Here is a 13,937-nt window from a genome sequence, read left to right as displayed (position 1 = left end):
GTAAAATGCGGAATCGTGCCCCAATCCTCCAAAACGAGAGGCTGGTCCAGTAAAAGGCTCAGCTGGGCTTGCGTTTCCCCACCTTCCCCAATACTAAGCTGCATTTTCTTGCCATATTAAGAAAGCAAATACTAGCCCTTTTTAGTGAAAGCACTGACCCGAAAGTTAACACGTATTATTCTAAAAACACGCAATATGTGGTCTGTGCAACAAAGGAAAACCCAAGGCCCCTTCCTGAGACTCATATTTTTTTTCTTTCTTAAAAAAAACAAATATGCAGGGTGCAAGATTCCCCCCTCCCCAAGCTTGGAAGTAACAGAGTAAAGGGATGAAAAAAAATAGACCACCACAATTAACTCGGGAATAGACAGGAAATAAAGTTAAAATAATGCCGGGCGCGGGGCGAGGGGGGGGGGGGAGACCCATCAGTGTTATCAATACTCACAGTCAGGTTTCAGGTGGGAGGCATTCCCAGCCCTAACTGGAAAAAATGCCAGAGATTTTTGGGTTCAGTCCTTCTGCATGCAAAGCATGTATCATAGAAAGGTGCCCCCTCCAACTGAGACAAAACCGGGAGTTTTAAAGGGAGACAAAGCAGTGTCCAGTGCATTAGGTTAGTTCAAAGCCACACCAAAAAACAACACTGGCACATGATCAATTTTGTGTCTGACATAGTGGTACTTAGAACAAAAAGAAAATTCCTTCTCATTGGCTCCTGCGTCACTTTCAGTATTTCAGGGATTCTTTTAAAGTGTGAACTTTGTGAAGAACTTACCTAGACCCAGGAAGGATTAAGATGGAAGCCCTCATCTGACCACACGACCTAAATCCACTGTACTTGAGCATTATTATGGCTGTCCACAGAAGCAGCATGCAGGTATGAGAAATTACATTCTATATTTGAAGATGGCAATGCTATTTAAGGAAACGTCATTACATGACAACTTTGCGCCCCAAAGCTTCTTTACACATTGCATTTGCATCCTGCACATGCTAAATGCCTTACACATTAGGAGTGCTACAGTATGCAATGTGTTTACACCAACCCAAACACACGTTAGGTTCACAGAATACAAAGCCAGAACTGGAACATGCAGACATGGTGATGGAACATGCATTTATCATTGCAATATAAGAAACAACCCTCTGCAGCTTGTGTCCTCTTGAAAACCAGAGCAAGTCTAGATTCCCTTTTGTTTTTAAGTCCTAGTTGGCCTCATAATATGTTCCACTCCCCACCAAAAGAGAGACAAAGCACTTTTTAAAAATGCATTTTTTAAAATTTATAGGCTTGGGCTGCAATCTGTAACCTGGTGCTGGCCGAGACTAATGGGAGTTGCAGTCCAAAGTATCTGGATGGTACCAGGTTGCAAAAGGCTGGGTTAGGGAATAACAAGGAACGGGGCGGGGGGGGGGGGGGATCAAGGTTTCCTTCTGGTTTTTAAAACCCTGAGGCTGCCATCCTAACTCCACTTACTTGCGAGGAGACCCGATTCAATTCAATAGAACTTACTTCTGCATTTACATGGTTAGGATTGCAATCTTTGAGGTTTTGCCTGCTTGTGAATGAAAGAAAACCCCACTTACTGCAGACAAGTCACTGGCATCAAACCCTCTGCTTTAATGGAATAGTCCTGCCAAGAAACATGTGTACAATCTGTCTAAAAAATACAGTGTACAGCATGTGTACAATCTGTCTAAAAAATACAGTGTGAAGACTGATGGCTAGGCATCTGGTGTAACAGCTTAAGAAATGTGCCCTATTTAAGATGCAGGCTGAGCACGTCAATGCAAAAGCTTGCTAGGCATTTTCACACATTCAGTCACTCTGAAGGCATCAAAGGCCACTCTCCCTAATACAAACTTTCCAATGAGAAGATTTAAAAAAAAAAATCACTTTTGGATGCAAATATAACAACTATTTGTAAAGAGAAAACACCAGCTGTAAAATTTAGTTCTTAGGAAAATTTGCTTGCACACAATATTTTGAAAGAACGAGAATTTATTTTAGAGAAAATAAAAATATAGCTAACCAAGTGAGTTTTTTAAAAATACTATTAACAGTATTGCTTGAGGGAATTTTGAATTATGTAAACCTTTTTTTTTAAAGACGGGTGCTTGTTTTTGCAACAATGCCATAAATATGTAAGCCAAAAGGTAACAATGAATCCTTTTATATTAGTGTATGTTTGACGAAAATATTATATTTTTAAAAAGATGTCCCATTTAGGCATGCAGATAGAGGGTCACAAGTATCTCCCTCCTCTAGCCCCCCCCCCCAAGATATAAACCCAAACAGCATGGAAGAACAACTGGGGTTCAAGAAACCACGGTTGATTTGGATTAGAGTAAAAGAAAGAGAAAGAAAGAGTGTGTGTATTTCAAGAGAAGTGACAGAAAAATTAAGGTAAGCCACATTTTACTGCTGCTGCAATTGCCCCCTTGTCAATTTTGTTGTAGCTGAAAATGATGAGGGTCTGAATACTTTTCAAAATAAAATACTTTGCTTTGCAGAGCAGACAAGGTTTTTTTCCCCCAAAGAAACAATTTGACACTATCCAGACAATGCATTTATACATTGCAACTTACATGGGTGTTATGTTCCAGAGATTGTTCCTAAAGCCAAAATTGTGTAGTCAAAAGACATTGGGTACAAAGGCAGGTGCGATTACCAAAGTCTTTTTTTCTGGACGCCTGCCCCCCGCCGCTTTTTTATTATTTCTTTTGAAAAGCACGTAAACCTGAATGTGCACGAGTAAAATGTGCACAAGTTGCAGGATTACTGCACTCCAGTTGCTACAGAGATTACTAATGTTCAAACGGAAGCACTGTGAACATAAACAGAAGCTACCAGAAACAATTTAGCTGCAGGATCTTTTTAAAAATGGCACCAAAAGTTCCCATCTCAAAAGTCCCACCATGTTTCAGTATAGGGGGAATCATAGTTAAAGACATTGATGGCATTTCAAATGCACAACTTCAGAAGGATGGATGTCACAAAAATCCACCCTATTGAAAAAGCTCATCTCAGATTTCTGATTAGTTAAAAGCTATTCCAAATTTAGCTGTACTTGCAAGGGGAGGCTAGCAGCTGCACTTCTGGGCAAGACCAGCCAAACACTGTAGGCCAATGGCCCCTCCCCGAAAACATTGACTTTATTTAATTTAATTTTAAAGATGAACCAATGCTGCAGGCTGGATGAAATACAGCACTTGGCCAGATGACGCCCATGGACAAGAAGTTCATAGATACAGTGGTGCCTCACAAGACGAAAATAATCCGTTCCGCGATTCTCTTCATCTAGCGGTTTTTTCGTCTTGCGAAGCAAGCCCATTGACGGCTTAGCGGATTAGCGGCTTATCGACTTAGCGGATCAGCTGATAAGCGGCTTAGCGGCTTAGAAAAAGGGGGGGAAGGGAAAAAAAACCGCAGGAACTCGCAAGACATTTTCGTCTTGCGAAGCAAGCCCATAGGGAAATTCGTTTTGCAAAGCGCCTCCAAAACGGAAAACCCTTTCGTCTAGCGGGTTTTCCGTCTTGCAAGGCATTCGTCTTGCGGGGCACCACTGTACTTACCTTCGTTTCTCCTTTGTATTAAATATCAGTTGTAATGTCTAAACTTTTCTATTCAATGAGGTTTTAAAAAATTATGTCAACTATAGAAAGGGAATGGACAGAGGCATGCAATGATTTCCTGAGAGGTTTTAATCGCTTAAGTTGTTGGGAAAGTCTTTTTACGATACTGTGGGCTCTCTTGCTCGTAATATAAAAATCAAAGGAGTCTCAATGAAAGCAGCTGGAAAAATTAACACATCATTCAATACAAATCATCAAGTCATCCAGCAAAATTGTTTCACTCTTAATATCTGAACAGGCTGCATGTTTGCTTAATACAAGTATTTAAAAGCAACATTTATTCCAGTAGAAAAACACTGTTACCAATATTTCCATGTGCCATTGAGCCTTCTACTCTGTGGCACTCATTTTTTCCATGGGATTACTTACTACCATAACCACCTCAGGGGCTCTCTTCCTTTCTCAATAACACTCTACAAAAATACCAATGTTCATTTTAAAATACAACCAAAGCGGCACCTTTTTTTCCCCCCTTACAAAATTAACTACATTGATTTCTCTTTTGTTTGTTTAAAAGTGTGGCACCTTCTCTTTTTTTCCCTAAACCCTGAGAGAAAGTTAATACAATTGAAACGAAGCCACTTCTCACGAAATACATACTGCAGGTGATTTTTATAAAATGATTTTTAAAAAGCAACTCGTGCAGTTACTCGTTGCAAGCTCTCTGTAAAAAAAACGATTTCTTAAAAAGGAAAGAGCCACTCCATTTCGCCAAAGAAAGGTATGCAAAATCTGCTCTGAATACTTGCTAGTGGCGGGAGGGGCGCCATTTGCCATCTCGGTAGTTCTCCCTCCGGTTATCGTAATCGTGACTCCAGCCTCCATAGTGCCTGTCATCGTGACCATATTCCTCCCGAATGCCCCTGAAATGATGCTCCGAGCCATAGTCGCTGGGGCGCTGAGGTTCCCGGCTGCTATAATGCCTGCTTTCAGTAGGATACGGATGGGAGCTCACTCTGTTCTTGCGCTGGGCAGCACTTGTCTCTGAGCGCCACTGCATGGATGAAGCTGACGACTGGGTGTACGAGTAACTCGGGTGGTGCCCTGGCGAAGCAAATCCGGATGGCTCCGGGTGCAAGGAGTTGTGCCTGCCACTGTACTGTGACTGCTGCCACATATTATTCATCTGGAAACAGAAAGTGCTTCTGTTAAGAAGAGGCATGGCCAATAGTTAGGGGTGATGATGATGATTTGTTCAATTCCTTACTTGCCCTTCACCATAAGGTCCCAGAGTGGCAGTGTAAAAATACAAATCAGTTAAAACTGTTTACATTAGAAAGAATAAGGCTGGTTCTAAGAACATCTCTCAGGTTGAGAGGTGTAGTCCAGCAACATCTAGACAGCCACAGAGTGCGGCTGCCAGACTGGTGAATGAGAGCAGCCGCCGGGACTATATAAGCCCAGATCTACATTGGCTTCCAGTACTTTTCTGAACAAACCCTTTCCTGCCTATTTCCTGTTAACAGCCAAACAAAGAACTCTCACCACTGCTTGTCTCTGGAGGTTATCTGGGGATGAGAAGGACCTCTGCACAGCTGGCGACTCTGTTGAGATGTTATCCACATTCCTCTCATACCTGCTAAGCGAAAACCAGAAGTCAATTGCCCAGAAGTCATCTCAGATCATGGAATTCTGCACCAACAGTAATCACATTCAACAGTATTCAATTGAAGAAAGTTATACTGATGATCAAGGGTCTGGAAACCAAGCCTTATGGAGGGCTTTGGGTATGTTTAGCCTGAAAAGAGGAAACAGCGAAGAGATAGGATAGCCATCTTCAAATATCTGAAGGGCTGTCACATGGAAGATGGAGCACACTTGTTTTCTCCTGCTCTGGAGAGTAGGAGCCAAACCAGAATCACAATTCTGTGATTCTGTGTGACTAAACATCTGGAATAACTTTCTGATGGTTGGAGCTCTTCAACAGTGAAAAGGACTCCCTCAGAAGGTGGTAGGCTCTTCTTCATTGGAGGTTTTTAAGAAGAGGTTGGATGGTCATCTGCCATGGATGTTTTACATGAGATTCCTACATTGCAGGGGGTTGGACTAGATGACCCTCAGGGTCCCGTCCAATTCTATGATTCTACTACAGTGGTGCCTCACAAGACGAAAAGAATCTGTTCCGCGAGTCTCTTCGTCTAGCAGTTTTTTAGTCTTGCAAAGCAAGCCCATTGACAGATTAGCGGATTAGCGCTATTAGCGGCTTATCGGCTAAGCAGATAAGCGGCTTAGCGGCTTAGAAAAAGGGGGGGGGGGAAACCCCGCAGGAACTCGCAAGACATTTTCGTCTTGCGAAGCAAGCCCATAGGAAATTTGTTTTGCGAAGCGCCTCCAAAACGGAAAACCCTTTCATCTAGCGGGTTTTTCGTCTTGAGAGGCATTCGTCTTGCGGGGCACCACTGTATAGGTATTTGCGCATGGTTTTCCCAGGGGTGGGGGAAAATAGGTATCATGAAAATAACCAGGAAGCAAAGCACCAGGTAAACACTGGCATTAGCAGCTTTATGATTATAGCTATATTTCTATCCTACTCATTCTCATAGACATAGACGGTTATTTGTTATCCTAGCCTCAGAACAAGGTTGTGAAATAAGCTAGGCTGAATGACAAGAGATTGTGATTAGCTCAAGGTCACCTAGTTTGTGACTGAGTGGGAGATTTGAACCTGGGTCTCCCTGGTTGCAGCAGAACACTTCTAATCTAACCACTACATCATACAGTTTTCCTTTGATCCATCATCGTAAACTGTTATTGAATATATATTTTTCTAAGCAGAGTATAACTGAGCAATCTGTTTTCAGTTCATCTTCATTTTTATAACTGACACACTTGTCAAAGCAATACAGAAACACAGATCGCAAGCCTCAGGAGGTTTCTAGTAACAGCTTCTTTAATCTACTCTGCATCTCAATTTAGAAAATTCTGAAAAGACTCACAGCTTTCCCTAATGGAAACTAATTTGCTTGTCCATCTGTTGCTTTAGAAACAAAATTCCTGATGTGCCACATCAAAGTTCTCAATGCCATTTGATTTTTGTAGCTGCTCTAGAAAGAAAAGCTAATAATAGTAATATCTTCTCTCAGCGCTAGAATTCAGTTCATATTATTCTTTCCCACTTAAAGACAAATAATAAACATAAAGGTAGAAAGGGAAGCTCAGACATAGGCTATTGTATTATGCCCACTTTGGAAAACAGTCACAGAATTTACCATATGGTAATGAATGCTAAGAACACAATCCTACTCACAATTAGTCAGAAGCAGGTCCCACCAAGTTCAACGGGGTTCACTCCCTAATAAGCTGCAATTCTAAATGTACTTAAATGATTTACCACAGGCTTCCTAAAACTGGTGCCCTTGAGATCTTTCAGACTCAGGGTTGTAGTCCAAAATATGTGGAGGACACCAGGTTGGGGGAAGTCTGGTTTAACATTAAGAACTTACCTGCTACTGGCAGTTGTTGTTGGAAGTTGTTGTATACTGGAGGGGCTTCCATTAGCATATCCAGGTTGAGAATAAGGTGAATTGTTATCTTGAGATGCATGACTGCTCCCTAAAGGTAAAAGGACGTGTTTGAAGTGTAACTAAAACAAGTCATTTACACTGAGAAAGGTTAAGCCGACGCAAGATGCTAACAGATTGAAAACATGGCACATTACTTAATGGGCTCTGGAGTATCACACTAGAGAACCATTAAGACATACAAACAGATTTCCAAAACAAGTGTTGCAACCTACTGGAATACCCAGTGGTGAAGATGCAATCGAGGTGCAATGCTAAGGACACTAAACTTAATTGCAGATGAAACTCAGCTTTCCTAAAGTGAAAAACTTTGGACACTACTTCAAACAGTCCAGATAAGACCAAATAGTGTTTTCAATTCCTTTATTTAAAAATAAATTTTAGCAATTCCAAGGCTCCACTCTAGAACCAGCTTGAGTGCCGGGGCTCATTTCAGAAATAATCTGAATTGATAAAATAATGCTTCTAGACAAGTGCAAAGTGCATTCCTCTGTGATCATAGGAGCTCAGAATACACACAGATCTGTTCTCAACTGAAAAGGGTACAGCAGATGTGTAGAATGTGTGGCCCTCCAGATATTGTTAAACTACAATTCCCATCAGCCCCAGCTAGCATAGCCAATTGTCAGTGAGGATGGGATTTGCAGTTCAGCAACATATGGAAGGCTAAAGATTATCCAAAGCTAGAGTAGGACAGTGTTTCCCAACCTTGGGCCTCCAGCTGTTTTTGGACTACAACTCCCATCATCCCTAGCTAGCAAGACCAGTGGTCAGGGATGATGGGAATTGTAGTTCAAAAACAGCTGGAGGCCCAAGGTTGGGAAACACTGGAGTAGGACATCCCTTCTAAAAACAGATGGTTTGTCCCTAAACAACTGAAACTCTTTTGAGAAGTGCATTTCAACATCTTTTAAAGTTCCTTTTAAAAAAGATTCTAACCGTCCAAAAACTGACAGAAAGCCCCCTTCAAATGAGTTAGCTCCTCAAGATAGCAGCAACACTAAGCAACAAAAGCGGTTTTACAGGCTCAGTGAAATTTTAATCTGATATATAATTCAACACAAAAAATGCACCCAGAATAAAAAGTTTTACACATCAGAATTTTAAGCATAAAAGGAATATGAACCCCCTTCAATTTTGCCTAGATGACCTAGGCTGTTTTAAAGGCTTTGTGGATACCTGATCGAAACTGAATTTTGAGAGGTCTCCCAAAAAGTTTGATCCCATTAAGTAGATTCATGCCATAGGGGACAGATTCTTCATGTTTGAAATTCACAAATGCAAACTGCTTTGGTTTCCCATCCCTGTCCTTCGGAATCTTTACTTTAATGACTGGACCTGCCTGCAAACCAAAAAACAAAACAAAACATTAAAATAAAAAAGGAGCAACTTTCCCTTGAAGGTTATTTAGTTGCATGCACCTGCATTCTAAGGTAAACCTGTATTTGCATTCAAGTACAGTGTAGGATGTTACCAATTAAATGAAAGATATGCATTGTCAGGCAGGTTCTAAAACAACTTTCTTAATAGTTGGCATTTTACAATTTTACTCTCCAAAGGACTGGAGAATAGGACATAGTCCTAGATTCACCAGGCAGGTGAAGGTGGTTCAAACTAGGTAATGGTCAGTTTACTGCTGGTCTCTAGGCATCACTTCAGGTAGGTGCTATGAAGGTAGAAAAGTACATGCCCCCATGTGAATCCAGAGCCATCAGGTCTGGGTGGGTGTACAAGATGGTCACAGGGACACCAACTTGGGTTCCATGATGGAAGAATTGCAGAAGAGAAATGTAAATAAAACAAAAATAAACGACTTTGGTTGGTACTCAATATTCTCCAGGGAAGAAACCCACAGCAATGGATTCAGCCACATGCCAGCATGGAACAGAAAGTTAACATGCACTGTGAACCTCCTTCCACTCACAAGCATGCACCCCCAAAAGCAGAGGAAAACTCATTCACCTTTCAACCATGCTGATTTTACGTAAGCAAGGAGCATTGAAGCATTCCTTTCAAGTCAGCCTCACAATGTCTTTCTACGGATCCATTATTAACTTTCTGTGAGAACATTACAATGGTTCAAATCACCCTCACCCAATAGAAATGGACATAGATATTGAGAAGAGGAGGAGGGCAGTTTTTCAGGAAGCCTACAAGCAGTGCATGAAGGCAACAACCCTCCCCATATTTACTCCCTCAAAGTTTGGCATCAAGGAGTATCCTGAGCTCCAACTCAGTTATTGGAACTAACGGACCAGTTCTCAAGGACTTTATCTAATCTCCTCTGAATGTCACTGAGTGTCTACACTTTTGTGTGTGTTCTAAACTTACAGCCAATCTACTTAATCATAAGACCCCAGGTTCCAGCACTATGAAAGTGGTTGGAACTGTTCCCTAGGTGCTTTTGCCACTCCATGCCTACATCTATAAATGTCTATTGTAGCCTTTTGTTGTATACAGAGAAGTCCAGGCACTTGAGCCTTGTAGGAAAGGTGTATGAACAGCCAACCATGTCCTTGTCAGACCTTTTCCAGCTCTACAATTTCTTCTTCTTCTAGATGGGAGCAGCCAGGGAACAGTACACACCACATTCCGAATGCAACTGCACCATAAAAGACATGACAATTCTGGCTGTCTTACTTTCACAGCAAATGTGAATATAAACAAATGCGATGGCACAGGACGATGTGGCAACTTTTTGCTTACACGTATACAGAGCCTGACATCAATAGCCCTTGCATCTTGAAACAAGGGTTCCGCTACATCTTAGAATTAGGTCTAGGATAGCTTCCCCTCAAGTCAGCTCTATGACTAACTGTTTCAAGGCAGAGTTGCTCACAATCTACACATTTTGCCTCCTGGTTGTAACCTGAAGTACCCTTAGACAGCCTAGACAAACATGACAGAGGCAACCCATTATTACAACACATTCCCCATTTCTTTCTCCCCCTCAAGACCACCCTTGGCATTTTGCTCAGGGGATGAGACTACATCCCCAAAACTAAATTAGTTTTCAGGACTGGTACATCCAAGGTGGTGCTATAGGACGAATTTCCAGTTCATGAAACATTATGCTTCCCTTGATATATAGAGCTAAACCATCCCCAGCCTACCTTTCCTGTTTATGCACCTCCTGGGTTACCACTGAAGTTGCCCTTTTCTGACAAGGCGCCCAGATCAAAAACGCATTTCTGTTCATTTTGCTTTTGTTGTCAATTCTGCAAGCTGCTTGTTGTTGTTTGAATGTTCTGGTACTTATTTTTAAATCCTGCCGATCTCACCCATCCACCCCGAAGTTCCCATTTTTCGGGCAGAAAAACAGCTAACGATCAAACCTGTTTGCCGCCGGCGTTTTACCTTTAGAAGAATTCGCACCTTGCCTTGTTTTAAGAGGGAAACGGAGGGAAGGAGAGCATCCCGAGGGGCCTTTTCGCCTTGCAAGGGCTTCTGAACGAAGCCAAGCGAAACGGAAACCCGTTCAAAGGTAAAGGGAAGCGAGGCAGGCGAGACCCAAACAAAGCCAATGCCTCCCCGTCTCCCTTCCCGGATCCGTTTTCGCTCGCAGCGACACCAAGGAGATGCCAGTCTGCTTTCAGGGCAGCCCCCGCTCCTCTATAGCTCCTGGGCATGTGCAGAGGGCCCGCGCATTAAAACGCAGGCAAAAGGAAACGCCCCCCTCCCCGCACATACAGCAAGGCCGGCGCCCCCTGCGAGGTAGGCCGCTCTGAGCCCCGGCCCCTCTCCGCGGCCGAGTCAAGCCAGGAGGTGAGGCCCTGCCCGCCCCGTTACCTGGTGGAAGAGCTCGAAGAGCAGCTCCTCGGTGACTTTGGGGTCGAGGTTCCCCACGAAGAGGGTCCGGTCCGCCTCGGCCGCCGCCGCTCCCATCTCCTCAGCTCGCAGCCGGCTGCTGAACTGCGCAGGCGCGCGCGCGTCCGGCCCAGCCGAAGGGAGGAGAGCCGCCCCCGCGGTCGCTGCAATTCAGGCCCGCGGGCCTCTCGAGTGCGCAGGCGCCGATCCGGGCCTTGGGCGTGGCGGAGTGTTAGTCTCACTCCGCATGCGCTTCTCTGTTCCTTCCTCGGTGCCCAGAATTGGGCCCTCGACGGCTCAACTGCGCAAGCGCAATACTCTCGGGACTGTGATTGGGTATTCCTTAATTATTGCTAATATATAACGTTCAGCCTTAAATGCGAACCTGCTTCTGCAGCGTATCAAACCCACTAAAAGCCTAATACTCGCGCCGAAGGGAAAGCACAAGTCGTTTCTAAGATACTTAAAAGCCGACGGCAAGCGAGAAGGGACAGATCGAGAGATTGACCGATCTTCTTTCCCCTTTTCGCTGCGAGACAATGTGCCGCCCCCTTATTTACATAAGCAGTTCCAAGGCTGCAAACTTCAACCACGGTGTGCATTGTCCCGGTCCGTTTCAAAACGTGAAAATTCGGAAACAAAAGTTGTTCAGCTATTTTTGGTGGGGTGGATAGGGAAGCAAAGTTGAGCTTTTTTCTTTTTTTCCTTTTGCCAAAGTTGTACTTTTTGCGCTATTTTTTAAGGAAATTTGTCCAAAAATGCAACACTTCCTTCATACGCCTGGGTTTTCCTGGACATTTTACCTGTTTTTTTTGGAAATTCAACCTGGACGCTATTTTTCACCGGTGAATCCCGTATGTGTCTGGGAAATTCCGGACATACGGCAGCCCTAACTGGACGTGCATGAGAATTGGGTTTGATTTTGAATCCTCCAGAGGAAGGGCCAGATAGAGCAAGACAGATCCTTCGACCCTGTTGCAGACTCCCCAAAGAGATCCTCGATGCCACCCCTAGGTGTCTGCCTTGTGTTGTCTTTATTTATGGCCTCTGTCCACGGTGCTGCATAGCATGAGAGACAGGAGAAAACAGACAAGACACAAGATGTAGAGGAAAACAGCCTACCCTGGTGCCTTATGCTAAGAATTTATAGCATCTTTTGTTACTATTATGTTCCATGACCTGGTCTCTGATGAGAGGTGGGCCCTGCCCTCCAGGAACCCTGGGAAGAGAAATTCATGGTGACAATTTCCATTTTCTCCTGGAAGTTCCTATAAAGGCAATCCTTGTGTGGAATGTAGCAGAGCTGTAGTATAGATGGGCAGGAGGGAGCTGGATCATAGACTAAGTACCCACTGAAGTACTTTTCTCCCAAAGGCTGAGTTGCCTGAGGCACATGAATTTATCATATAGTGTTCACCAGACACAAAGGTATTTGTAGAGGCCCACATGACTGCTTTGCAAATGTCTGTGATGGGAAGACTTCCTTTATATGTGGCTGATGGGGCTGCTCCCTGAGGGAGTGAGCCGGCAGTCCCCTTGGAAGGGACTTCCCCAAGGCCTAATAGGTCTAGGCCAGACATGGTCAAACTTGGCCGTCCAGATGTTTTAGGACTACAACTCCCATGATCCCTAGCTGGCAGGACCAGTGGTCAGGGATGATGGGAATTGTAGTCCCAAAACTTCTGGAGGGCCAAGTTGGACCATGTCTGGCCTAGGCAATAGTCTCCTTAAGCCACTTGTAAACAGCAGAGGTAGATACTTTCCATCCCAGTGTGACACCCCCAAACCAAACAAGCAGAGCTTCTGATTTCCTGAATACCGCTGTTCTGTCTAGGTAGAAGCAGAGAGCCCTGAGGACATCCAAGGTGTGCCTGGCCTTAGCCAAGCTGCTAGGAGGCAGTAAAAGGAGCAGAACCTGGAAGGAAGAAGCTTTTAATTAAAGACACACTATCCCCAAGAAGCTTCAGCACCTGTACTGCACACACTTGAGAGGCTGGTGCTGCAATTGCGTTTCATTGCCAGCTGGTGGTGATGGAGAACAAGCAATAAATCATCTTTCGAAAAGGCCCAAGGAGACAGAAAGAAAACAGGTGGCTCCATCTGCCTCCCCTGACATTCCTCTCCCAGCAGAAAACAAATTAAATCACTAGTGAGCCAGGGCAGAGGAAGCTGGATGGCAGCAGCTGTCAAGCAATAAAAAGCCGAGTCTCTACCTAAAAGGCAAGATGCAGGAGTGTTGGGAGAGAGGCCCTAGGAAACTTGCGAGTAGAAGGGAATAGATGTTGGAAGAAGAACACGACAGGGAAGCTAGGAAGAAGACAGGTCTGGGTCTGATCAGCCAGAGAAGAATGTGCTTAATTCCGGGGGTAACCCCCAGCGAGGAGCGACTAAGGAAATACAGTGGTATCTCGGGTTACATACTCTTCAGGTTACAGACTCCGCTAACCCAGAAATATTACCTCGGGTTAAGAACTTTGCTTCAGGATGAGAACAGAAATCGTGCAGTGGCGGTGCAGCAGCAGCAGGAGGCCCCATTAAGCTAAAGTGGTGCTTCAGGTTAAGAACAGTTTCAGGTTAAGAACAGACCTCCAGAACAAATTAAGTACTTAACCCGAGGAGGTACCACTGTATGCCGTGTGGGAAGGTGAAGGGAGACAATGGGGTCTAGAGAATTAGACAGGAGTATAGGAAGGAAGTCCCATGGACTGCAAGAAGATCAAACCTAGCCATTCTTAAGGAAATCACCCTTAGTGCTCACTGGAAAGACAAATTGTGAAGCTGAGGCTCCAAGACTTTGGCCACCTCATGAGAAGAGAAGACTCTCTGGAAAAGACCCTGATGCTGGGAAAGATTGAGGGCACAAGGAGAAGGGGACGACAGAGGACGAGATAGTTGGACAGTGTTCTCGAAGCTACCAGAATGAGTTTGACCAAACTGCGGGAGGCAGTGGAAGACAGGAGTGCCTGGCATGCT

At 44.1% G+C, this 13,937-nt stretch overlaps 1 protein-coding gene across 2 annotated transcripts; it reads right to left on the bottom strand.

Moving 5' to 3' along the window:
* Positions 1-3,687: 3,687 nt before the first annotated feature.
* RBM7 (RNA binding motif protein 7) lies at positions 3,688-11,119 on the bottom strand. Of its 2 annotated transcripts, none has more exons than XM_079954848.1 (5): positions 10,947-11,119; positions 8,337-8,499; positions 7,080-7,188; positions 5,122-5,212; positions 3,688-4,762 (listed from the first exon to the last, which is right to left on the bottom strand). In XM_079954848.1, exons 1-5 carry the CDS (start codon positions 11,040-11,042, stop codon positions 4,385-4,387), a joined length of 837 nt encoding a protein of 278 aa, XP_079810974.1. In that variant the 5' UTR covers positions 11,043-11,119; the 3' UTR covers positions 3,688-4,384. The 2 variants fall into 2 exon arrangements, with proteins under 2 accessions (XP_079810974.1, XP_079810975.1); XM_079954849.1 differs by having other exon boundaries at positions 5,122-5,215; positions 10,947-11,105.
* Between the last annotated feature and the right edge of the window lie 2,818 nt (positions 11,120-13,937).

Source organism: Podarcis cretensis, assembly GCF_951804945.1.
Source record: "Podarcis cretensis genome assembly, chromosome: 15".
NCBI lineage: Eukaryota > Metazoa > Chordata > Lepidosauria > Squamata > Lacertidae > Podarcis > Podarcis cretensis.
The sequence above is the reverse complement of the archived record's forward strand: the minus strand, read 5'-3'. Positions and strand labels throughout refer to the sequence as shown.

Excerpts from the sequence above, each read along its gene's own strand:
- RBM7 (XM_079954849.1), bottom strand. The coding sequence starts at position 11,042 with ATGGGAGCGGCGGCGGCCGAGGCGGACCGGACCCTCTTCGTGGGGAAC. Across the intron at positions 7,189-8,336 it reads CAAAATTCAGTTTCGATCAG|GGAGCAGTCATGCATCTCAA; the intron begins GTATCCACAAAG and ends TTTTACCTTTAG. Across the intron at positions 5,216-7,079 it reads ACAACAACTGCCAGTAGCAG|CAGGTATGAGAGGAATGTGG; the intron begins GTAAGTTCTTAA and ends GTTTTCGCTTAG.